This window comes from Myotis davidii, unplaced genomic scaffold, assembly GCF_000327345.1.
Source record: "Myotis davidii unplaced genomic scaffold, ASM32734v1 scaffold573, whole genome shotgun sequence".
NCBI classification, from domain to species: domain Eukaryota; kingdom Metazoa; phylum Chordata; class Mammalia; order Chiroptera; family Vespertilionidae; genus Myotis; species Myotis davidii.
The window spans coordinates 4840535-4865349 of NW_006285997.1; the positions used below are offsets into that span (position 1 = coordinate 4840535).

The window sequence follows — 24815 nt, forward strand, 5'->3', positions numbered from 1 at the left end:
AGAGTCAACTAGGAAGTATCTATAGTGGCACTGAAATTTTACTCTTCATTTATGGAACACCCATAAGTCAATGTATAAATAAATAAAGAAATCAGGTGTCAATAGTTAAGGAATATAATGTTTGGCTTGGCCTATCTCCCCAAAATGGCTTTCTTTTAAATGTCTACATATTAAAGGTACTCACTGTTTTCTAACTGATAAATTACAACTGACTCAGAGAAAAATGGTTTAAATGAAAAATATATCACATTAGCAAGAATAGATGAATTAAAGGATACGCATTTTTCCTTCTCAAAACTGTTACCACTTAATGTAAGCACAAGCAACAGAATGTAAGGAAACACTGACACTTAGCATCCTGGAAAGAGCTATAGAATTTATCAAATCTTAAAGGTTATCTTTGCTTGAAAAGCAAGCCTAAACCAAAACAGAGATATTACAGAACTCGCGAACATATGTGATGTTAAGTGGGGTGTCAGTTCCTTCTTGCAAATTTATTATAATGGATTATTATAAGGTTAAGTATAGAATGATATGTAGAGACTCCCTACTCCAAATCTAGCATTTAGTGAGGAAATTAAAGCTTTACTTTATAAATAAGAAAACTGAGTCTCTGAGAGAGTAAATGATTTTCCCAAGTTCAAATGACTAGTTGGATAATTATTACTTATTACAGTTATCAGGAGAAAACGATATTGAATGCTATCCCTAAAGAAGATGATGTTTTTCTGAACAACCCTAAGAACTACAGAAGAAATTGGAGGCTGTCACCTATCAATGCAAGCTATAGCAAGGAAAATGCAAGTTCATGGGTCCTAAAGAGTTGAAATGTTCTATTATATGGAGATGCTTATTATATAACAGGTCCAATGGCGAACAGTAGGACTATTCAATCTTGAACTGCAAATTTTAAAATATGAAATAGTAAAATTTGGGACTTAAGGATTATGTCCAGTTTGCAAGTACTTATTAAGAAATGCTCTCCATTTCAGAAGTTGAGGAGCACTAGGTTATCTTTTCCAGATCACATCCTGAAACCATTAGTTAAAAAACCCAAACAATTTTTATAGTAGGTGCCATATTGGTTTTTTATAACAGTGTAAGCTACGGAGTTGAGGAAGAGTTTGGATGTTTACATACAAGTTCATACTGACCTGTTTAGATTTGGTAGGAAGAGTTAAGACATAGAGTTTAAAAACTAAAGCTTACTTGGTGGAAGAGGCTCATCGATTGTTGGGTAGTGATGATGTTCAGGCCTCAAGGAAGGAAGCTGGTTTACTGGCTGTGAATTATGGAGTATAGGACATTCACCTATGGACAAGATAGTCAAGACATTCAGGTTCACTCATTGCTATGGCAACGTGTTAAAAAAACCAGGACCGTAAAACAAATTGCTATAGAAAAAATTCCAAAGAATGGGCAATCTATTTTTGTGTCCATTTACTACAATCACAGTCATTCATGAAGGAAGGAACAGAGTTAATTATTTTTTTAAACTCCAAAGAACATAGCCAAACACTTCATGACAATGATCTATACCACATAGATCATTGGTCATAGACCAATATGTCGAATCAAGGTCTGATTCTGTAACCACCTGAATTATCTTGATAGAAAGGTGGCATCAGAAAGAAAATTAGCAGAGCCTGACCTGAGCCCAGCCAAAGAAAGAGGCCTGTTTGAGGGAAGGGCAGCATTTCTGAGGCCCCATGACAGTTCAGTGCGCCAGTGCAAAATCATTGCTCTTGTTTGAATAGGTTTCATCAGAAGGCTGCCAAGAGGCTGTTTTTCAGATTTTGTTTTTGGAATGAAACTTAGATGGTGTCTTTCCAAGATGGGGTTAAGGAACCGGTGGGTCAAGAAGGTAAATTCCTTTAGTATAGAAATTAATGGATGTTGCAGGTGATTTTGAGGAAGAATCAGAAAAGCCAGAGTGTTCTGGAAAGAGAAAAGGACAAAAGACAAAAGAAGTAGATAAAAGGTAGGAAGACTGAGACAAGAAAACTTGAAACACAGAAGTAAGATAGGAGGAAGAAGAGAGACGAACATGGACAAATTTTAGAAATAAACATATCCACAGAATGCATGCCCCACTTATTACAGACTTATCTAATAAAGTTGTCAGTCAGGCTTATAATGAACTGAACAATGATCTAAAATGGTGCTCCTATCTCATGATGTTCTCAGGTTCTGGTAACACTGTGTGTAGAGTGCCCACGTGGATGGGAGGCCGACAGCACCAGCAATTGCAAAAGTAATCGCTCTTGGTCTTTGGAGAGCTACAGGCCCACGTGCCAAGGGACAGCTTCCATTCAGACTGGTGTCTCCTCTCCTTCCTACCTCACACGATCCTGGCTTTACTGCAATAGCCCATATTGGCCAGAGGACAAAGGTCAGACCTTTTCCTTCTTCTGTCCTTCTTGGTTGATGCAAACACTAAGTGTTCCATTATCCCTTAGGTCAAAAAGGAGAGAAACTGTAAAAAACAGCAGTTAAGAACTTTGTGGGATTTCAAGTTTCAAATATTTTCCAGAATGCCCATACATGGACAGGATGATTATTTCTTCTAACTCTAGAGCCATGGAACTGATAAAAAGTAAAATAAATTAATTAGGAAGGAAGTTAGATGGTTTTAATTTAGCAGTGTCATTCCTAGAGCTAACAGAAAAACAAAAACAGAGAGATATTTCGGAACAAAGGGCCCTTCTAAGTTTAAACATATGACACAATTTCCTGTGTGAACTCTGTTACTCAAATGCTTGGGGTCTCTGAGACTTTGAGGAAAGCCCAGGAAGGTGTGTGCCCCTGGTGTCAGCGCACAGCTCCTTGTGGACTGGTTCCTGTTTCAAAGATGTGCTCTGTTTTTTAGTGGATCTCACACCCATGCCTGTTTTTATATATGCTTCATGTCAGACACCAAAAACAATGGGACAGTTGTTATGTCATCAGCTTCTGTGCTTTTAATTTAGTTTCTTGAGAAAAAAAAAGAACAAACTTACCTCCTGTAATTAATTCAACCAATCAGATTAATCACTCCTCCAAACTAGTGGAATATTGCTGCTTGCAGGGGTTAATGGAGCTGACCCTACCTGCCTGTGAACCCCAAGCAAATGCAGTCACATGACTGACACAGCTCAGCCAACTGAAAGGATGGAGCACACAGAAGAGGCAAAGGATTTTGTTCGGCAAGAGGCTGAAGCGCCACACAATCACCCTTGCCTCAAACACAAAGCAAGTGTTCAGAATGTCTAGATCTTCCAAGAGGGAAATATATTCCACTTGAAAACTTAGTCTCACTGCTTATCTGCCTCGAAGAAGCCTCACTCATGGGGAGGCTGAGGGCTTTACACATATCCTCATTTAGTCCTTCCAATAACCTTTGAGGTAGATTCTACATTTACACCCGCTTTACAAATAAGCATGGAGCATTTACATAACTTGGCTACGGTATCATGGCTAGGAAGTGGTGGGACTGGATATAATCAACCCAATCTCCAGGGCCTGAGGTCATAATCATATCACAGTGCTCTTATAATTTGATCTTAAAGTTTTTAACAACTATTTTATGTTGAGGTTTAAAAAGGAGGATTTTATAAAAGGGAAAAGAAACAAAAAGTAGATAAAGATAAAGAATACATCCTCCATAAGCTGCTGTTCACTCATCTACCTGGGCATGTGCACAGTCAGTTTACCGTGGCCTAGGCAGTGAAAGAATTTGCAACCTGAGAAGTCACGGCAAGGGGCAATAGTGATTCTAATGGGAGAACAGGGCCCACATGCACATATTAGGTGGGTTGCGTGGAAGCCCTGCTTTCTTGGAGCAAATGCCAGTGAGGGACAGATTGACAACACGGATACCCTTAGCTCAGGACTCACTACCGATGGAGGGAAGACTGGCTGCAAAGAAGTCACATGCTAACACATGTGCAGCTTTCATGAGATCAACAGTCCCTCTCAGAAATCTTCGTATTGCCCCTGGTGATCACCATAGGAAAGTGTTCAGGTTCTTCTTAACCTTTTCTGAGTTTACAGCCTGCAGAATTCAGGAATTTAGACATTTCTTTAGAAGTTGCACTGCAAAGATTTCTGCTATGGCCCTGAAGCACCTTTCTGTGAAGAACAGCTTTCCCCTGATGGATAGGGCATGGACAGTGTATGCTGAGCTAATTTTCAATGAACGTGTGTGGATTGTCTTCCAACAAGGTTGTCAAAATATACCCCATAGGCTACAATGGCTGACAAATAACAAATCCAACTTAATGTTTGCATGTTTCTGAGGCAAGAATGATTACATTTTAAAATGTAAAAGTGTTAGAAAAATAGCCTTTGGGTGTGAATAGTTGCTAGATGTTGCCTCTTGTGTCACAAAGCCTAAAATATTTACTACCTGGCCCTTTATGGAAAAAGTTTGCCGACCTCTAGTCTAAAATATTCCTGCTAGCTCCTAGTTATACTCTTTTATGTGTGTGTCCCCAAATCTCTTTATATTGTAATTATTTTTAATTGTGTTTAATCATTGAGTATTTCCATATGCTGTCTGACCTGGTCTGTTTTCCTGCACCCAGCATAGAGCATTGGGCCCAGAACAAAGAAGATATTCACAACATCCTTGCTGAAGAAGGAAACGGACCACCGCATTTTCACTGCCATGGGTTCCTTCCACATCGTCTCCCCTGTGGGGTACTGTATGTCACTACAGTTTTCCTCCCTGGGTTTCTCTTCCTTTTCCATTTTTTTTGTACGTCTTCTGATCACATGTGCCACTTTTCCTCACTCCTTCTTTCTCTGAAATGTAGAATTGGGCATTGTTGACTTAAAGTTATTTTTGTGTGCTCACTTTAGTTCCTATAAAAATGTGTAGGTGCCAGGCATTTCTTTAGGTGCCGAGAATGCAAACAGAGAAGATACAATTCTGGCCCTTCATGAGTTTGCAATTTAGAGACCACACCACCACATTTTATTTGGAGCCTAATTGAAACAGCAGAACAGCAAAGTAGCAGAATCTATATGTCTCTCTTTTAAAACAACCAAGTTATTTCATCTTGTTATATGACCTTTGAATTATTTCCCCTGATGTCACTGTTACTTGCCTGGAAGATGGTTCCCAACTCTGGATAAGGAAATGCAAATTAATTTCACGTATGACTCGACAGCAAGACTAAGAAGGACCTTTTGTGGCTAAAATACAGAACACATTTCAAAACTAGAGGTGGCATCTTTTGAATTAGAATCTTATTTGAAACAAAGCAATTTGCGCATTCATATTATCCTTCCCTTCCAATCAGCCAAAATAAATAAGTAAATAGATAAAATAAAAGAAGAAAAAAACAAAACATAGAAACACTAAAAAAGAGAAAAGCAACAACAATAGACAGAATTGAGCATCAGAAATAATGACCAGTTATGAAAGATAGGTAGACTATTCCTATCTATAGGTACACAGACTAGTTAAATTTTAAAATAGAGGTAAAATCAATGTCCCTCCACTTATATTATATTCATTGCTGAGCTTTAATAAATTTTGGGAAGTCAGAAGATATTTCCACATTACCCACCATTTCTGCTCCTGTCGTTGGATACTAGCCTTGACGCTCTGGCTGCTGTCAGGTCAGGAAGGGTAACGTCTACACTAGCCACAGTGCTAAGTTAAACAGAGAGTCACATGCACACGTGCGCACTCACACGTGTGCGCTGGTAACTCGGTGTGTGTCTGAGGTGGTGGGTGTAAGCTACTGGTAGTCACAGGTACACACACAGGACAGGCACACACATCGGCAGCAACCCCATGTGGGGCTGCTCCTCTCCCTTTTCTTTTGAAACCGGGTTGGCTACCCCTGTGTCCCCCTCGTGGTCCTAGTCTCACTCTGATCAGCTTTGAGGTCTAACCTTCTCTCCGATGGCTTGGCCCCGCCATGGGGGATTCCACCCCATCCGCGGTTCTTGCCACACTCTCGCTCGTGCTCCCGGCGGGGGCAGCTGGCTGGTCATGCCATGGCCCAGCCGCGTTCACAGACTCCAGGTCCAGCTCTGGGCTCTGCACCGAGTCCGGCACCGACTCGAACGCGCTGTTCTCCTCCTCCTCCTCCTCCTGCGAGGAGAAGACGGTGCTCTCGGAGATCTTGGCGCTGTCCATGGAGGAGAAGCGGGTGTGGCTGGTGAACCGGTTGCCGTTGTAGCAGGAGCTGCTGTAGCAGGAGGAGCTGTAGCAGGACGTGCTGTAGCAGGACGAGCTGTAGCAGGAGGGGCTGCAACAGGACGCATCGCAGCCCTCGAAGCTGTGGTCCCCGCCTTGCCTGGGGCTGTAGTCACTCTCACTGCCCGTGCTGGGGTGCGTGTCGCCGTCCGGGGCCGAGCTGTTGGCCACGCCGGGGAGGCCGGGGGCCATCGTACCGAGAGCAGCCCCCTCAGGATCCTCCAACCCCTCCTCCCGGGCAGGCGGCTCAGCAGCGACCGTGTCCCCGTCGCTGAGCCCGTCCTTCTCCACCGTGTCCTTGAGAGTGGGCTCTTCCTCCGCGCCGTCGTCCTCCACGGGGCTGCCGGCCCGGACCAGGGGCATGCTGTGCAGCAGCGTGTGGATGCGTATGTAGTGAGTGCGCGGCGTCTCTGGGTCGCTGCAGGCCGACGCGATCACCGTCTCCAGCTCCGACACCGGCAAGGAGCAGGGCCTGTTCTTCCTCTTCACCGAGGCACGCAGCTGCAGCCTGTCCTCCGGGGCCCCCAGGGCAGGCACGTGCCCATCGCCCTCCTCCGCCTCCTCCGCCGCCCGTCCCTTTTCCTCCTGCCCCCCAGCCCTGCTCTCTTGGGCCGCTTCCTCTGCCACAGGACCCCCAGGGCGGTCTTGGGCTTCACTGTCCTCCAGCAGCTCCGGTGGGGGTGCCTCCCCTCCCAGGGCCAGCCCCTCGGCCTCCTCTTCTGCACTCAGGGTGGGCTCGGTGTCCTCTCGCCCCAGGCCCAGAAGTTCCCCAGCCCCATCAGGTCCCACAGAGACTGTGTCGAGGTCGTCCCCTGCCTCAGTGGTACCTGCCGCTTCCTCCACGGGCTTGGCAAGCCCCAGGCTCTCGCTCCCTTCAACGACCAGGGCGCTGCCCTCCCTCGGCTTCTCTGACTCCGAGTTTCCCGAGGGCTCTGGTGCCTCCTGCAAAGGGTCCCCAGGGTTGCTCGCCACCAGGCTGTTCATAGGGCTGCCCGGCATGCCCGCTGGCTCAGCTTCCGTACTCAGGGACATCTCTTCATCATCTGCGGGCAAGAGGAAAATGTCACTCCCTCCACAAGAGAGCAGTTGGTGTTAGTGTACTCTGCCAGACATGGACATGTAAGCCTTTCAAGGGATATTTATTTTAGGACTAGAGGCCCTGTGCACAGACTTGTGCACTGATGGGGAGCATGGCCTGCGGGGAGCAGCCGGCTGTGGGAGCTCCGCTCATCCTGGTCAGCTGAGCGGTGCTCCTACTGTGGGAGCCCACTGACCACCAGGGGGAAGGTCCTGCCTTGAGAGTCTTCCCCCTGGTGGTGAGTGTGTATCATAGCGACTGGTTAAGTAGTCATTCTGGTAGTTCTGCCATTTGGTCACTGGGCTTTTATATATATAGACTAGAGGCCCAGTGCACAAAAATTTATGCACTTGGGGGGGGCCCTCAGCCTGGCCTGTACCCTCTCACAGTCTGGGACCCCTCAGGGGATGACCACTTGTTGGCTTAGGCCTGCTCCGCAGGGATTGGGCCTAAGCTGGCAGTTAGACATCCCTCTGGAAGCCCGGGAGCCCTCGGGGGATGTCCACTTGCCAGCAGGGAGCAGCCCTAAGCTGCAGTCAGACATCCTGAGCTCTGCTGAGGAGGCGGGAGAGGCTCCCACCACCACCGCTGTACTGGCAGCCGTCAGCCTGGCTTGTGGCTGAGCAGACCTCTCACTGTGGGAGCGCATTGACCACCAGAGTGGCCACAGCCCCCAGCCACCCAAGCTCCCAGTGGAGGCTGGCTGGAAGCAGGTATCTGGGATTTATTTATCTTCTATAATTGAAATTCTGTTGCCATGAGCAGAGGCCACAGCTGGCTCAGGGCAGGCAGAAAGCTTGGTTTCCTCCATCGCCCGGGCAACAAAGCCTCCTGCTTGCTCCAGCTCTGTGGCTACCTGACGCCATCTTGGTTGGGTTAATTTGCATATGACCACTCTGATTGGCTGGTGGGCGTGGCTTGGGGGCATAGAGAAGGTATGGTCAATTAGCATCTTTCTATTTTGTTAGTGTAGATATTGGATGTGGGGGTTGATGAGGGCTTTTACTGACCAGTGCTCAGCTGAAACATTCTACAACAATGTGTTTTCCTTCAGGAAAAATGAATCCTAAAATTTACATGGAACCACAAAAGACTCCCAGATAGCCAAAGTAATCTTGAAAAAGAACAAAGTAGGAGGTAAAACACTCTCTGATTTCAAATTATACTACAAAACTATAAAAATAAGAACAGTATGGGAATGGCACAAAAACAGACACATAGATCAATGGAATAGAATAGAGAGCCCAGGGATAAATCCTCACTTATATATAGTGTTAACCTATGACAGGGGAGGCAAGAATATACAATGCAGTAAAGACTGTTTCAACAATAAGTGGTTCTGGGAAAACTGGACAGTACATGCACAGAAATTAAACTGGACCACTTTCTTATACCATATTACAAATAAACTCAAAATGGATTAAAATATAAAACCTGAAAATATAAAACCCCTATAAGAAAATATAGGCACTAAAGTCTTTGGCATTGCTCTTAGCAATACCTTCTGGGATATTTCTCCTTAGGCCAGGACAACAAAAGCAAAAATAAACACATCAAACTAAAATGCTTTTGCACAACAAAGGAAACCATCAACAAAAGGAAAAGACAACCTTCTAAATAGGAGAAGATATTTGCAAATGCTATATCTGATAAGGGATTAATATAAAAAACATATAAGGAATTCATACACCTTACTATAAAAAACAATGAAATTAAAAAATGGGCAGAGGACCCGAATAGACATTTCTCCAAAGAGCATATACAAATGGCCCATAGACACATGAAAAGATGCTCATCAGCAATCACCCAAGTAATGGAAAATAAAACCTCAATAAGATATCACTTCACACTTCTCAAAATGACTATCATCAAACATTATGACATAAGTTCCAACAAGGATGTGGAGAAAAAAAGGAAGGCTCATTCATTGTTGGTGTTGGTGAGATTACAAATTGGTACAGTCACTATGGAAAATGGTATAGATACTTCTCAAATAATTAAAAATAGAACTACCATATAATCCAGCAATATAACTTTTGGGTATTTATCTGAGGAAAACAAAAACATTAATTTAAAAAGAACCTATGTTCATTGCAGCATCCTATATAATAAAAGCATAATATGCAAGTCAACTGAACTGTGGAACAACTGGTTGCTATGACGTGCACTGACCACCAGGGGCTAGATGCTCAGTGCAGGAGCTGCCCCACAGGGAGAGTGCTGCTCAGCCAGAAGCCGCAGGCGAGCGCAGTGGCAGTGGCAGGAGCCTCTCCCGCCTCTGCTGTGGGTGGGCAGTAAGGAGCGAGGGGTCCTGGACTGTGAGAGCCACAGACTGCAAGAGGGATGTCTGACTGCCGGCTTAGTCATAGTAAGCCGGCAGGTGGACATCCCCCAAGGGGTTCCAGACTGCGAGAGCACGAATCTCTCGCATCTGGGCCTCTAGTTATTTATAATAGCCAAGGTATGGGAAAAAATCCAGGTGACCATTGATAGATGAGTGGATAAAGATGTGTTATATATACAGAATGGAGTATTACTCAGCAATAAAAAGAATGAAATCTTGTCAATTATGACAATATGGATGAGCCTGTAGTATACTATGAACTAAGTGAAATAAGTCAAGATGGAGGAAGACAAATACTGCATGATTTCATTTATATGGAATCTAACAATACAAAACAAATTAAGAAACAAAACCAAACCCATAGATATGCAGAACAAGCTGGTGGTTGTCAAAAGGGTGGAACATAGGTGGACAAGTAAAATAAATAAATAAATAAAGGCTAGCTACTCTCCCTCCTACATGCTTGATCCCATTTCCTTTATTGTGATCATATAATTTATTGTTCAAGAAGAGACACTATTGAGAGTGAAGGGGGACACTATTATTAATGAAGCCAGGACTATTGGCAAATGCCAGGATTATGCTTTAAACACTTGAAAAAAATGAGTTCTTTCATATTAATGAAAATTTACAGATCTACAGTCATATTTCTGAGTTCTGTTTTAAGGGAATTCATTTTTTGGTTAAAATAACCGAAAGCTTAGTGCGATCACAGTTCTCAACAATGTTTATTATGTGAAGACTTGAGAGGTGGGGGCGGGGTGTTTACAGTTCCTTGCTGATCCCAGGCAAGGCTAATTATACTTGCTCAGAGTATTTCCTATGGCTGTGTCCCCCAGGGTGGCCGAATGGGTAAGTTGGGTTCTTGGTAACTAGAGTAGAAAAGGGCTAGATGATGGCAGCAACCACTTATTCAGTTATTAGGACTGGAAGGCTTCCAACATTTGGAGATTATTGCAGTGGGAGAATGAACCAGGTCTCCACACGAAGTAACTATTCAAGGAGTAGCAATCTGGTGTACCTCTACCTTCTCCCACTTGCTTGCTTTATTTGATTCCTGCAAGATGTGAACTTCCCATTTCAAACACAGTAGTGCAATTCACACGTTGAAGGAAAACCACCTCTCTGGTGAGCCATAAGTTTGTCTTTACTGCTCCACAAAAGAAAGAGTCAATTTTATTATTAGAATAGAGAAAAGGCTAAATTTGAAAGGATAAAAACCCAGTCGGATATTTTCTTACATTCTGTATTATATATGGGCATAGAAACTGGAGTTCAATGAGTGGGCAGTGATAAACTCCAGACTCTGAGTTCTCAAAAGTTTCATTAGCTTTAATAGCAACTCAGAAATGCAAGCTAGAAGGACCAAACAATTCTCAGCGTGATCTACACTTAGTTGTAGGCGAAGAGAAAAAGTGGAATTATGAGGCATTTTATCATTCTTATTTGGAAATGTGCTTTGCCTTGAAAAGCTGAACACTGGATGATGCTGAAATTTTCTGTTTAACTTATGGTTTTTATTTTTTATTAAAAAACCATTGTACAATCGCAGTTCTTCAACAAGACATGTATCATATTAATTCATGCTCAACTTCCTTCATTTAGTCACTCATGTATGCAATGATGAAACATTGATTGTGCATCTCCTATGTGGGTGCTGGATGTAAAATGATAAATTAGACATGGCTCCATACCTACGTTGGTATTATTGTTAATCTCTACTCCACTGTCTAACCACATGACATCAGGCTAGGACAAGACATGAAGTTCATGCTGAAAATACCTGGGTGGATGGAGGAAGTGATCTCAAATCGGAATTGCAGCTGTCCACTCACATGATCTGTTGGGAGCCTGCGGCCGAGTGTGTAGCTGACTACCCTATCCCTGGAAGGAAATAAGCATCATCACAGATCTGATCAATACCTCTTCATCCAAAGACCATACCAGCAGATGAGACAGGCATGCCAGGATGGCCCTGCCATTAGGAGGTGATAATCTCCTCCAGTACTTATAAGATGGTCCTAAGGTAAACATGGGGATGTACATCTGATCAACAACATGGAAAACCTCAAGAAAATCCTTATCAAATATTCTAAAGTAGCAGTTCCCTTTCTGAAGCACTCCACAGGGTCTTCAGTATCCACAATTGTATCCTCTCTTAGACATTGTATATTTACTGCAAGACCTGCACCTGCTGCTGGCACTGTCCATTATTAAGGGTGTACTTGGAAAATATCAATATGCACAGAAAAACCAAGCAAAGGAAATTCATATCTTTTTTTCTCTCTTTAGAACACAAGTTGGCAAATTTTCTGTAAAGTGCCTGTTAGTAAATATTTTCTGCTTTGTAGGTAATGAGGTCTCAGTCCCAACTACTCAACTCTGCCATGGTAACATGATAGCAGCCCCAGGCAATAAGTAAACTAATAAGCATAGCTGTGTTCAAATAAAACTTTCATTGATAGAAACAGAAATGAATTTCACATCATTTTAATATATTACAAACTATTACTCTTCTTTTGCTTTTTCCCAGCCATTAAAAATGTAAAAAGCTCATGGCTGCACAGAAACAGGTGTTGGGCCAGATTTGGCCAGGGGCTGCAGTTTGCTGACGGTCACTTGAGAATATCTGATAAGGATTTCAATCTCATGTTTACCCTATGGCGTGTCTTTCCAGGAGTCTCTGAACTGGCATTGAAAGCTTTCCCAAGAAGCGCTTGATGATGGGCCGGCTCTTGGCAAACTTGTCCTTCACCTCAATTTCCAGCACGTCAGTGGGCAATGACACAAAGCTGAATTGCTGCAATGAAATAATATGTCGTATCAGTTAACTGAAAGCTGTGAAGGCTGGCCAATTCCCAGGCCATCTGCTTGGATAATAAAGTCATGGTAAAACATCCCAATGACAGTATATATACGGGGTGCCCCCCAAAATGTATACACAGTCGATAGCTCAATTTTAAAAATGAAATGTATTTTGTTAAACATCGTCTTTATAATTGTTCAAAGTGCGTATATACATTTTTGGGGGACACCCTGTATATGTATTAAGGTCTTAGAATGCTCCAAGCCCTGTTTACTCAGTAAATGAGTAACGGCAATGATGAGGTGCTTCTTCAGTGCTTAAAAATAAGGTTATTCTCTGAGATTCAAATAATAAAATCAAGTCACCTTAAGAAGAAAGAATGCTATCAGGCACCACCACACTTGACTGAAGGTATTAAAATTCTTCAAGTAAGAAAAACACACAAAATCACTTAAAATAAAGGAAATGCACTTTTAATAAATAATTCAGTATCTTTTTTTCATGATTAAAATGGCAGAGATTTTTAAAAGATTGATCATACCTCATGCTCTTGAGAGTGGGAAAAGACAAGAACTCCCACACTGTATTGATGGGAATGTAAATCGATTCGATCTTTGGGAAGAGAATTGGCAATATTTACTGGCATTTAAACCGCAAATTCCATTCAAAGCCGAATTCTACTTCTAGGCATTTTCCTTCTGCATTAACTTGCACAAGCATGCAAAATAGATACTTTCATGGGGGGTTCAATGGAGCGATATTAACAATAGAAAAAGACTGGAAAGACTAAACATATCTATCAATAGGGAATCAGATAAGTAGAGTATGATAAATCTTTGAAACAGAAAACTCTCTGCTGTCATTAAAAAGAAACAGGCAAATAAATATGCACTGACATGAAAAGATTCTTAACAAACTAAGTGAAAAAGCCAGGCATTTAAGAATATGAAGAGTGAGATTCCATTATACTTTGTGGATAAAATGCCTGGAGCGGTACACTCCAAACTGAACTCTAGGAAGTGGGCTGGTACGAGAAGGGAGAAAGCAGATCTTTTTCACTGAGCAATTTTTTAAAACAGCACACTATATAACTTTTCAAATAAAGGCAACAACAGTTAGTCTTCACATGGCTGTCAACATCAAAATTACAAATTAATTATCAATAATGCACCTGGACAACCATCTGAAGACTAGCTGAACAGAAGTCCTATAAGTGAGGATACACAGAAGCAGCCACATAGAGACTGGTAGGAGGGGCTGAGACAAAAAACGGTCTGGCGCATACTTGTGTGCAGAAGTTGAGAATCTGGAGCCGTATCTCAGTTGCAGAGGTTTCCCCTGAGGAGGGAGGGGTCTCAACCCTATGCCAGGTTCCCAGCTTAGAGCACCAGTGCTGGGAATAGGAGCCCACATAGCATCTGGCTGTGAAAATCATCGGGGATTCTCTCTGCCCTGATAAGATGGAAGGCTGCTGGAAACCCAGGCATCCCCTTAAAGGTAAATCACACAAAATCTTGCTTGCAGGCACTCACCCTTGGCTCCAGTGGAGGGATGGAGGGTCATAGGATGCCAGAATCATACAGAGAGAGAGAGTTGTGTGGCTTTGGGGAAAGTCTAAAAGGACAGCCACTAATGTCCCTGTATCAAGTCCCTCTCCCACACTGCCCCAGATGCCATCTTTCCTGGCTCAAAGCACTCAATCCACATGGTATTAGCCAGGGGAGCTACACTAGCCCCACCCTGACATGATGACTCCCAGATGAACTGCCCTACCCAAAGCACACGTAGCTGTAAGCTCTGCTGGCAGTAACCAGTATAGGCACACATGGCAGTCTTTCTTTAAAAAAATCTCAAGGAATTACATCAAGCTCAGGGGATGCCAGAGACACACAGGGAGAAACTTGAGTTGTGTGGCTTTAGAGTGAAAGCCACACTAACTTTAACCGTGGCAAGCTGGAGAACGGAGGAGGTCACAAGAACATTCTGATGGTGCAGGATTGTACAATTATTCTCTGAGAGAAAATTACTTTATGACTAAATACCTTAGAACAAGTTGCTCTACAGTTTTTCATAAGAGAGAATCCATTTTTTCCTTTTTATTGGATTTATTGGTGTAACACTGGTTAACAAATTATAGAAGTTTTAGGTGCACAATTCTAAAATACATGATCTGTACACTGTACTGTCTGTTTACCACCCAAAGTCAAGTTTCCATCCATCCCCACTTATCCCCTCTGTACCTTCCTCCATCTCCCCCCACACTCCCTTCCCCCTGGCAATTACTACACTGTTATCCTTGTTCATGATTCCCCTCCCCCCCGCCTTATTTTTTCTTTATCACTCAATCCCTCCATTCCTCACAATTAGTCACGCCCCTCAAAGAGAAGCCTCTTGATTTCATGTACTATAAATTCCTGTGGCATCTTGACTTGTCCCTAGGAATTCAGTGAGGAGTCCAGAAATAATTGGTAAGAATAGCCAGGGCTGAAGGGACAAATAATTTAAGATTCATTATTTCATGCTAATGGTACTATCTGTGCTTTAGAATCTACTGATAACCAAAGCAGTAGGAAGTTTAAAGTATAATTCCACTTCCCTTATGTACACTTAAAAGCTCTAATGCTGCTCATCTGGGTCAGGGTTAATTACGCCTAGGAAGTAGGGTATAATTTAAGAGACAATGAAAAAGCATTTGCCCCCAAATATTTAATTAAGGATGCTTGAGGGCTCTACATCAGAGATGGTCTACTTTGAAGAATTAAGGAAGGAATCTTGTCCAAAGCAAATGTCTTCAGTTGGAGTAGAACATTTCCAGCAGTAAGAGCCCAAAGAAGATAATCTGAGGCTCAGATTGAGGATAACTGATTTCTCAGTTATACAACTAGTGTAACTCATTTGGCCATCTGAGATTTGAACCAAGGTTTGTGTGACTGCAAAGCTGCACTTTTACTGCGTTAGACTGTGCCACACTCATGTCCTCAACTTCCCTGCTCCCCAACCCACACAGTTTGCAGGTTATACCCTCATGCTAAAGCTAATGAACTAGGCAACTTTCTGCTGGCTCTCAAGGACAGGACTTAGTCACTGTGAGGCTGAGCCTGACACGTGGCTTTGTTGAGAAACATTCTAGCTCCTGAATGGTGGAAGAGGCACATTTAGGAGTGAAGGGCCTTCATTAGACAAAACAAACTATTCAATGTGCCAGCAAGTTGCCTGCCACTGCGTAAACCAGGAAGATGGAATGAACAATTATGCTTCCTGTCTATTTAAATCAAGCAATTTGTATTTTAGGCCTTATTCTAGGCCTACTGATTTACCTGTCCCAAGTTTTAGAATCCAGAGGGACACATTTAAAATTTGGCACACTTGCTTAAGGACCACATGTATGAAAAGAGTGTGAGAATTCTCAGATCAAAATGCTTCTCTTCCTTTTCCCACAGAAAGGCAGAGGAAAAGGCTGTCCTGCTTTCAGGCACAGGTTTAGAACCAAATTAAGTGACTACTATATGGCTACTGAGGGTGGGTACTGCCTTGAGGGACTCTATCCGGAACCCAGAGAGAACATGACTCCCTTCTAAGACCAAGAGAGCCACGAACTTAGCAGCAGAGTTCAGGGCTCCAAGGAAGCAGGTAATAACGCACAGGCTTCTTTTCAGGGCCCCCGGCACTCACCTCAGTCTGCCAGACGGGGTTCACGGTGTTGCCTACGATTTTAGATCTCCTCTCCTGCCCATGGTGAGGGAGGGCAGGAAAGATGCTGTGCTTCCCAGGCTGAATGGAAATCTTCAGGTAAGGATCTGGGTTGAAAAACATCCCTTTCTTCAACCCCATGGCCTGGAAATCTATAAAATAAATGATACTGTGTTTCAGTGAGGTTGAAGAACATATCAGGCCTTTCATAAGAAGAAAGGTCTATCTAAAACTTTGAAAATTATTTCACTCTTTAGACTATTTCTACCTCATTACAAATGTGGACTGATATGTCGAAAGAAGCCACTATGTGAAACATTTAATGGCATGTATTATATTATTTTGGTGAGAAATCCTTATAATAAATAAACATAATTGGCATTATAGTCATTATGCTTTTTAAGAGGACCACTGGCCCTTACTGGACTGGACTTAAGTCTTTTTCAGGCAGGCTAAGGTAATGGGGCTGGGTGAGCACCTAAGGGTCACTTCAGAAAACTTGGGTCGACCCTGAAGGGGGAAATCTAGGTAAAAATTTTGCAAAGTGGAGACATAAAAAAAGCAAGCATTGTAGACAAATAATACATATGTTCTTCAATATCGTCTTCAATAATAAGAGAGAACTGGAAGAAATAAAGAGAAATAGGAGGCTTAAAAGAGCAAAGAAGATGGACGGTGGAAGAATGAAAAAAGAAAACATGGCCTCTATGGAGTCAAGTGCATACCAGTGAGTAGAGTTTTGAATAACTACGCTGTCAGGAAAGGCAAGGCTTTGAAAACTGAACTGTTCCTTGGCAATGAGTCTGTCATGAGCTTACCTGGCAAAGAACAGGTCATATGCCATGATTTGTTGCTGGGAGAAATAAGTATATTCTGTGAGACTCCACTGGGAGAAGACTCATAGAAGCTCACCACTGATTCCCTCCAGACACCCCCCAGGCGCTGCTGAGTAGCATGAGTATGATTATATGCTGAGTTCTAGTGGCTCACCAAATGTGGGGTGTTGTTGGGGTCACTGACCGACAGTGTGACAGACGTAGATTTATTCATCATAAAATAATATGACTGCCATCACCTCTACCAGGTCCTACTTACTAGCTAGTTACTAAATTCTGGGAATTATACTATGACCTTCAAATACATTATCTGATTTAATTCTAACCATAAACTCTATGAGGTAGATATGATATTACTAATTTGAGGAAGAGAAAAATGGAGGCTTATAGGTTAAGTGACTTGATGAAGTTGTCAGAGCTGGTCAGTATCAGAAATCAAATTGGAACCTGTCTCTTTGATTACCAAGAATGTGCATTTAACCAATATATTATATTACCTTTCAATAAAAATACCAATATTGGCATAGATTAATTTCTCAAATATAAATAGGTTTTTTTTGTGATCTCTGAGCTTATGACCTTTATTATTTTCCTTCTCCCCAAATAACCTTTATAAACATTTCTATTTCTTGTCTTTTTTAAAATTAAATTTATTGGGGTGATTTTGGATGATAAAATTTTACAGATTTCAAGAGTGTACTTCTATAATACATCATCTGTATATTGCATTGTGTAGCCACCTCCCAAAGTCAAATCACCTTTGGTCACCATATATTTGACCCCTTCTAACCTTCACTAACCCATCTGCCTTGTTTGTTCATTTGTTGCTTTAAGTTTTATATCACACATATGAATGAAAGCATATGATTCTTAACTTTTTGTGTCTGACATTTTACTTAGCATGAGGTTCTCAAGATCCATCCATTTTGTCATAATTGGTAGTATTTCAGCTTTTCTTCTAGTATTCCATTGTCTATATGTTCCACATCTTTATCTAATTATCTATTGAGGGACAATATGGTTTCTATGTCTTTGTCACTGTGAATAATGCTGCAATAAACATGGGGGTGCATATATTTTTGTGAATAAATGCTTCAAAATTTTTCAGGTACATGCCCAGAAGAGGGCTTCCTGAGTCATATGGTAACTCTATTTTTATTTTTTTGAGGAACTTACATACTGTTTTCCATAGTGGGATATTGATAGGGGTTGCATTAAAACTGTATATTGCTTTGGATAATATGGTCATTTTAATTATGTTGATTCTTCTAATTCATGAACACAAAATATGTTTAATTTATTGGTGTTTTCCTCCATCTCTCTTAATAATGTCCTGCCAACCAACTGCCTCTCTGAGAAGGAGGTAGCTGGGTGTCCAGGTAAGAAGCCTTGACTGGAATGGAGGACTGAGGAGGGGCACACTGACAGGCCAGGGGCCCTCAGTGCAGCACACATCACTCGTGGCCCCACCGTTCCATTAAGCCCATGCCCAGGGCTAATGGAACGGTATTGTGTTTTTAATTTCAAATTCCACTTGTTTATTGCTGGTGTATAGAAAAGTGAGTGACTTTTTGTATATTAACCTTGTATCCTGTAACTTTTCTATAACTGCCTATCAGTAAATCATTAGACACACACTTCCTTTACTGGTGCTCACTTAAACATGAATAGCCCCAGTTGACTGTCCATCTCTCAAGGACAGTGCATGAGTGTGAACTCAGATCTCTGACATTTATGGCCTGTAACAGCTGTTGGTTTGACAACAAGTTAAGGCAATAGTTTCTCAAACTGTACTCACCGGAATCCTAGAGCTTCATGCCATTGCATAACCCCAAGACCACTTAAGGTGAAATTGAGTGTGTGGGGCTCTGAACTTTCTAGAGAATTTTAGCCAGAGCAACTCAGTTTTTCTTCATACTTTTCACGTTGAGATTATTTTAGATTTACAGAAAGTTGCAAAAATAGTACAATGTCCTTTACCCATTGTTAACATATTACAGTGCTATGGTACATTATTAAAATGAAAAAATTAACTAAATTACTCTTAACTAAATACTATTAACTAAATTAAAGACTTTACATGGCTTACACTGGTTTTTCCACGAATGTACTTTTTTGAGCAGCTCGATTGGGCTTAATTAAGATTTTATTTAGACAAAGGGTCTGCCAGCTGCTTCTCTCCCCAGGATTTCCCTTACTTCCACTTTAGAAAAACTCTCCATTACTGCTACTTGGCATCGGAGGAAAAGTAGAATTAGCAGTTTCTCCTCTCATCATCTCAGAGTGCTTATGCATCTATTATTTATTGAATCCTCCATATCCTCATGAGGCCAGGGGAAATGAAGCTGATATTTTTAATTTTTGTTTTACAGATGGAGAAACTGAGGCACAGAGAAAGGTTGAGTAACTTTTAGGTAAGAGTCAAATGAAAGCGGATCTCCTGATGGTTGACATTTTTGTTCTTTCCACAAGGCCCTCAGCGAGCAAAACATACCTGAGAGAGAAAAGCTGATCAGCCTCCGACTTCCCTGCTCCTGGACAGTTTCATAAGAGCCAACGCTTTTAAAAATCTGTAAGAAGAAAAACAGGAGACAAGCATTGTCATAGATATATTCCAAAACAAACATGTCTTATTAAGTTATTTCTCTACCCTCCATGAAGGCAGCAGCACTGTGACTTTATTAGGCTATTAATAATTAAAACAAGCTTCTAGCAACCTAATGTCTTTTCCCAGGAATAGAGTGGGAAATGCTAGTGGGGATGAGGTGTACTTTTCAGAGAAATGGAAATTCAAACCACATTATTGTAATATTAGAGCCTCTTTGTCACTACTTATGTAAACAATGCCTTTTTACATTCAAATTTGCAAAAAAAAGTTTTTATTAAAGCAGACCTAAGGGACTAGAATGATAGTCAACAAATGTTCACTGTTGTAATTTTAATGTGTTCTGATTTAGCAAAGTATAGTGTTAAACTGTTCTATCTCCATTTCTTCTGATCTGTCTTATTACTTAGAAATTTCCAGGAAACTGTTTATTAGGGAGAAACTGGTGCATGGCATTAAGAAGCAACTCTAAAGTCTCCTTTATTTAATTTCCTTCCTGAGAAATTTCAGAACACAATTTTTTACATGGATAGCCTAAAGCAATTTGCAAACCAAGTTGTGAAAATGCTTTCTTTCCCATCACTGCTCAATAAACACCTGTTAATGGATTAATAAAAACAGCTAGAGTCTTGGCTTTCATTCTCTTTTAGGTGCATTTTACTCAGAAATGATTCTGAGTATTTATTCAAAGGCAGAGTTATGTTTGCATACATTGAATATTTGCAAAAAATAATTTTAAAAATCTGAGTATTAGGAGATAATCTGCACTTAAGAAAGAAAAATGGAAAACAGGATAACTTGTGGCTCAAAAGTCTCTTTGTTTATAGCAGGGGTGGGGAACATCCAGGCCATGTCTTGTATAAGGTCCACGAAATCATTTGGCCTGACCCTGCCAAGGCATTAAAGGTGATCTGTCTTATTAAATGTTTGACCAAATATAACAAGCTAATTTTTAAGTTGACAATTTTGTATGTCTTACGAATGATGTTATAAATATCCAAATGGCCCGTGGCAGAAAAAAGGTTCCCTACCCCTGGTTTATAGGTTGTGTGGGCTTTTCTCTCTCTCTATCCTGCCTCTAATTACCCTTGATGCTGTAAGAGTTGTGATTGGATGTTATCATCAAGCTGCCTTATCTAAGATGGGGAGTAATGATGGCATCACTAGAGCTCACTACCTCAATCCAAAAAGAGTACACAGAGATTACTAGGACACTTCCTGTTGAGCAGGTGCCTCTGATGAGCCTATGCATTTGGCTGCAGCTTGTATGAAAACCTGCTCAGTATGTCTCTATTCTTAGGCCTCAGTGCAAGATGCAGCTCAGGGATGCTGGGCTGCTTAGCAGAGGAAACTAATTCTTTTATAGGTCTGTGTCTCTACAAGTCTCATTTGATAAGGAATCAGCAGAAGACAGGGCCGGGATCAATGAGTTGAAAGGCTGGTTGGTTTAGGCATTAGCCCTCTTCGCACTGGAAAGCTCTCTCCTTCCTAGTCTGTTCTTCACTCCACCTGGCTGACACAGAGAGGAAGGGAGAGGGATAGAAAGTTAGAAACATCGATGAGAGAGAAACACTGATCAGCTGCCTCCTGCACACTCCCTACTGGGGATGTGCCTGCAACCAAGGTACATGCCCTTGACTGGAATCGAACCTGGGACCCTTCAGTCCACAGGCCGACGCTCTATCCACCGGGCCAAACCAGTTAGGACAAGCTCAAACTTCTTTAATGTTGTGGACTTTTCTTCTTTTCAAATCTATACCTGGGCCTTTGGCAGGCTGAGCACAGTGCTGTATTAGCCTGAGTGGAACAATTACAATGGATTGTTTCTAACTTTAGTTTAAAAATATAAATATCTAACTTGCTCCTTCTCAGAATTTAACTTCCCTGAGGACACAACAAATACTATACTTTTAATAGAGCCTTGTAGCATTACAAGTCTAAAGTATGTGCATTCCCAAACCGGTTAGGGCCCAATATATATTTTTTAAAAGTGCAAAATTAAACTGTACATTTAAAATTTATATTTTTTTATTGATTTCAGAGAGGGAAGGAGAGAAAGATAGAAAGCATCAATGATGAGAGAGAATCATTGACCGGCTGCCTTTTGCATGCCCCACACTGGGGATTGAGTTTGCAACCTCAGCTTGTGCCCTGACCATGAATCAAACCATGACCTCCTGGTTCATTGGTCAATGCTCAACCACTGAGCCATGCTGGCTGGGCTAAACTGCACATTTAATGCTAGGCTAAAATGAGCATAAACATGCAATGATAACAATGGGTAGTGCATTTGTTCCTTCCTACTTAAAGCGTACATATTTTGGTTCTTCCTATTTAAATATCCTTCTCCCAGCTATTCAGGGTATTTACAAAAAGGTTCTTCATCCTTATTGCATCAAAACAGGTCTGGTGCCAAAAGATAATGTATATCTCAGAAGCTATTAAACTCAGAGGTGAGACACTTTTAAAGTTGCATAAAATTCTACAAACTCATGGCTTTTTGCTGACATTATTTACAAAGTCATCTCAGCACCAGATTGATGGTATGCAAGTGGAGGCAGCTGTAACTGTGATAAACATTTTGCAGGAAGTAAAGATGTTTGTCTGGTCTGGAAGGTATTGCGTCCTGACTTCTAGTTTAAGATGCGTTCTAAAGGCATGTTTGAGGTTAAGTAATTTGCTGCATTCCCAGACAAATGCTCTACCATTTATTGACTGTGAAAATGATTTTATGCAATACTTTATGGGCATGTGTCATTTAATTATAAGCCTAAGAAGAAATTAAAACATGCAAATGTAAATATTTGAAACCAAGAAATTTTAAAATGTGTTCCAAAGCAAGTTTTATTATTCACTGTTATTAAGCATGAGATTATGAGAAACATCTGGCTCTCTACTGAAGCTTGACATTTCTTGTACCAAAAGTGGTATGCATTTTTATATGGTTGCCTTCAGATCCTCATTCCTCTTTATTATTTTGAGATGCATGTCTGTCTGTCTACCTATTAATAACCTATCAGTGTCTCTGTCACACACACACACACACACACACACACACACACACACCAGCAAATGGAAAAGTGAAGAAGCACAGAGTGAGGTCTGACCAAAGAGGAAGGAATGAGACTTACAGGAGCTGCTGAATTTTTGACCGTGACACTTGGGGTGGTAGCTCTCAGGGCTCCACTCACTCCATGGTAGTATTTGAAGCAAATCTTAGTTTCACCTGAAAGACAAAAATAAAGTGGGTTTGAGAAGTAAGGTATAACCAGGAAGAAACGGCCAGGGCCAGAGAGGACACCATCAGGAACTGCAACCTAGTTCCTCCATAGGACCCTGAGAAAGCAGATACCTACTAAGAAGGGCTCCCGCTGGCTTACCGGCCTCACATTTAGAGTACAGAGGCTAGCAGTGATTTCTGCACAGGGCCTCTCCTGTACTGATCAGCCTTCCTGCACTGTGTTCCTGCCATCCGAACCAGCCCCTATAAAGCAGTTCCTGGAATACTATTTCAACCAAAAGGACCGGGCCTTTTCCCAGTCAGTCAGAGCTGCACAGCTATAACCCCATCAGCTTATTCACTGACCAATCAGAGCAGTGCCTTTTGGAGCAATGGAACTGTGAGAATTCAGAGTCCTTATTTGCATTAGGAGGAAACAATCAGGGACCAGGGAGGAGGACTTCTGTTTATGTCAGCTCCCCTCTTGCTCTGAGAGGACACTTTCCCTTCCCACCAAAGACTGTGTTTCCTCGGCTGAAACACCAAAGATGTCTCCCTGGAGCACAGTGGAGCAGACCAGTGAAGAGCAGAGCAGACCGGCAGAAAGTGGAGCACAGAAAATCAACGAGGAGCAGAGCACTGCTGTCCTGTTGGAGAGAAGCCTGGCCTCAGGGCTCCGGAATGGCAGTGCTGCGCTCACAGCCACGCTATATCATAATTGAGCTGTTCCACAGCCATGCTGTACTCACAGCTGTGCTGTGTCACGATTGAGCTGTTTGCATTGAATACATTTTCCTTCTCCAATGCACCTCAAATTGTAAATTCCTGTTGGTGGAGAATATACGCCAATGACTTTGGTGGACACTCCCGTAAGCCAGGCAGGTCCCAGTTGACAATGATAGTCAACTCAGAGACAGATCTGACTTCTTTCTAAAAATGTACCATATAAAATTGCTTTGGCCTTAGCATTTTTGACCCAAGTAAAATCTGTTATTTAGATTCCTCTATTAGAGGTTATTCCAAGAGGTTATTTCTTTGAAACCCTTAGTTCTCAGGTTTTAGGTAGTTTGATGCCTACCATCAGTCTGTTTCTTATGTAATTTCCTGTAACATAATTCACTGTGATTAAAAGCTTAGAAATTTGGAGGAAGATTTTGAGAAGTTATATAAACACAGAGATGGGAGGCATATTTTCTAAACGGTGGCACACATCAATGATACACTCTCTGCATCACAACTTTTTTCTCTTTCAAAGTTATAGAATATAAGTAGCAATGATATGGCCTTGGGGAATCATGCTGCCTGGGTTTGAATTTCAGCTCCATTACTGAAAATCTGTGAGACAATGAGCAAGTCAACCTCCCTGTACACCCTGTCCTTTATGTGTAAATGGACCAACAATAATACGCACCTCTTAAGATTTTGGATGATAAAATAAAGTGCTTAGAGTTCAGTTAAGTGCTCAGTAAATGTTAGTGATGAAGATGATGATGATGATGAAGATGACTACATGATTATGTTATGACTCCATTACTTTCTGATATTTTTTTCTGCAGAGGGAAATATCTGTGGCCAAGCTGAGTTTAGTTCATTTGAAGGTGACCTGCTTTCCCCAATTAATTATTGTGGGATTCTCTCTTTAAATTTGAAAATTTTGCCAGGCCATGTCTTAATCCCTTACCTAAATTTTTTGTTGAATTTATTGTGGTCACATTGATTAATAAAATTACATAGGTTTCAAATATACAATCTTATAATGCATCTTCTATATATTGTATTGTGTGTTCATGACCTGAAGTTAGTGTCCTTCCATCACCATTTATCCCCCCTTTACCTTGTTCTATCTTTTCCCATTCCCCTTCCCTTCTGGTAATCAGCATGCTATTGTCTGTGTCTATGGGGTCTTTTTTTGTTCGTTTGTTTCTCTTTTTCTTGATCCCTTCACCTTTAAAAAAATATTTTTACTGATTTTGAGAGACAGAGAGAGCAAGGAGACGAGAGAGAGAGAGAGAGAGAGAGAGAGAGAGAGAGAGAGAGCGACCA

General features: G+C 41.7%; 1 protein-coding gene across 4 annotated transcripts in view; it reads right to left on the minus strand.

The window, feature by feature from the left end:
* The window catches only part of HECW1 (HECT, C2 and WW domain containing E3 ubiquitin protein ligase 1), a 164314-nt gene that overhangs the window by 47098 nt on the left and 92401 nt on the right, over positions 1-24815 (minus strand). For 3 of the 4 annotated variants that reach the window (XM_006757224.2, XM_015559723.1, XM_006757223.2), the window contains exons 4-10: positions 22684-22778; positions 19442-19517; positions 16094-16263; positions 12273-12415; positions 11399-11499; positions 5887-7236; positions 1210-1311 (exon numbers count right to left, since the gene is read on the minus strand). In XM_006757224.2, coding sequence (XP_006757287.1) covers positions 1210-1311; positions 5887-7236; positions 11399-11499; positions 12273-12415; positions 16094-16263; positions 19442-19517; positions 22684-22778 — 2037 coding nt within the window. The remainder of the gene's footprint in view (positions 1-1209; positions 1312-5886; positions 7237-11398; positions 11500-12272; positions 12416-16093; positions 16264-19441; positions 19518-22683; positions 22779-24815) is intronic. The other variant, XM_006757226.2, reaches the window with a different exon arrangement.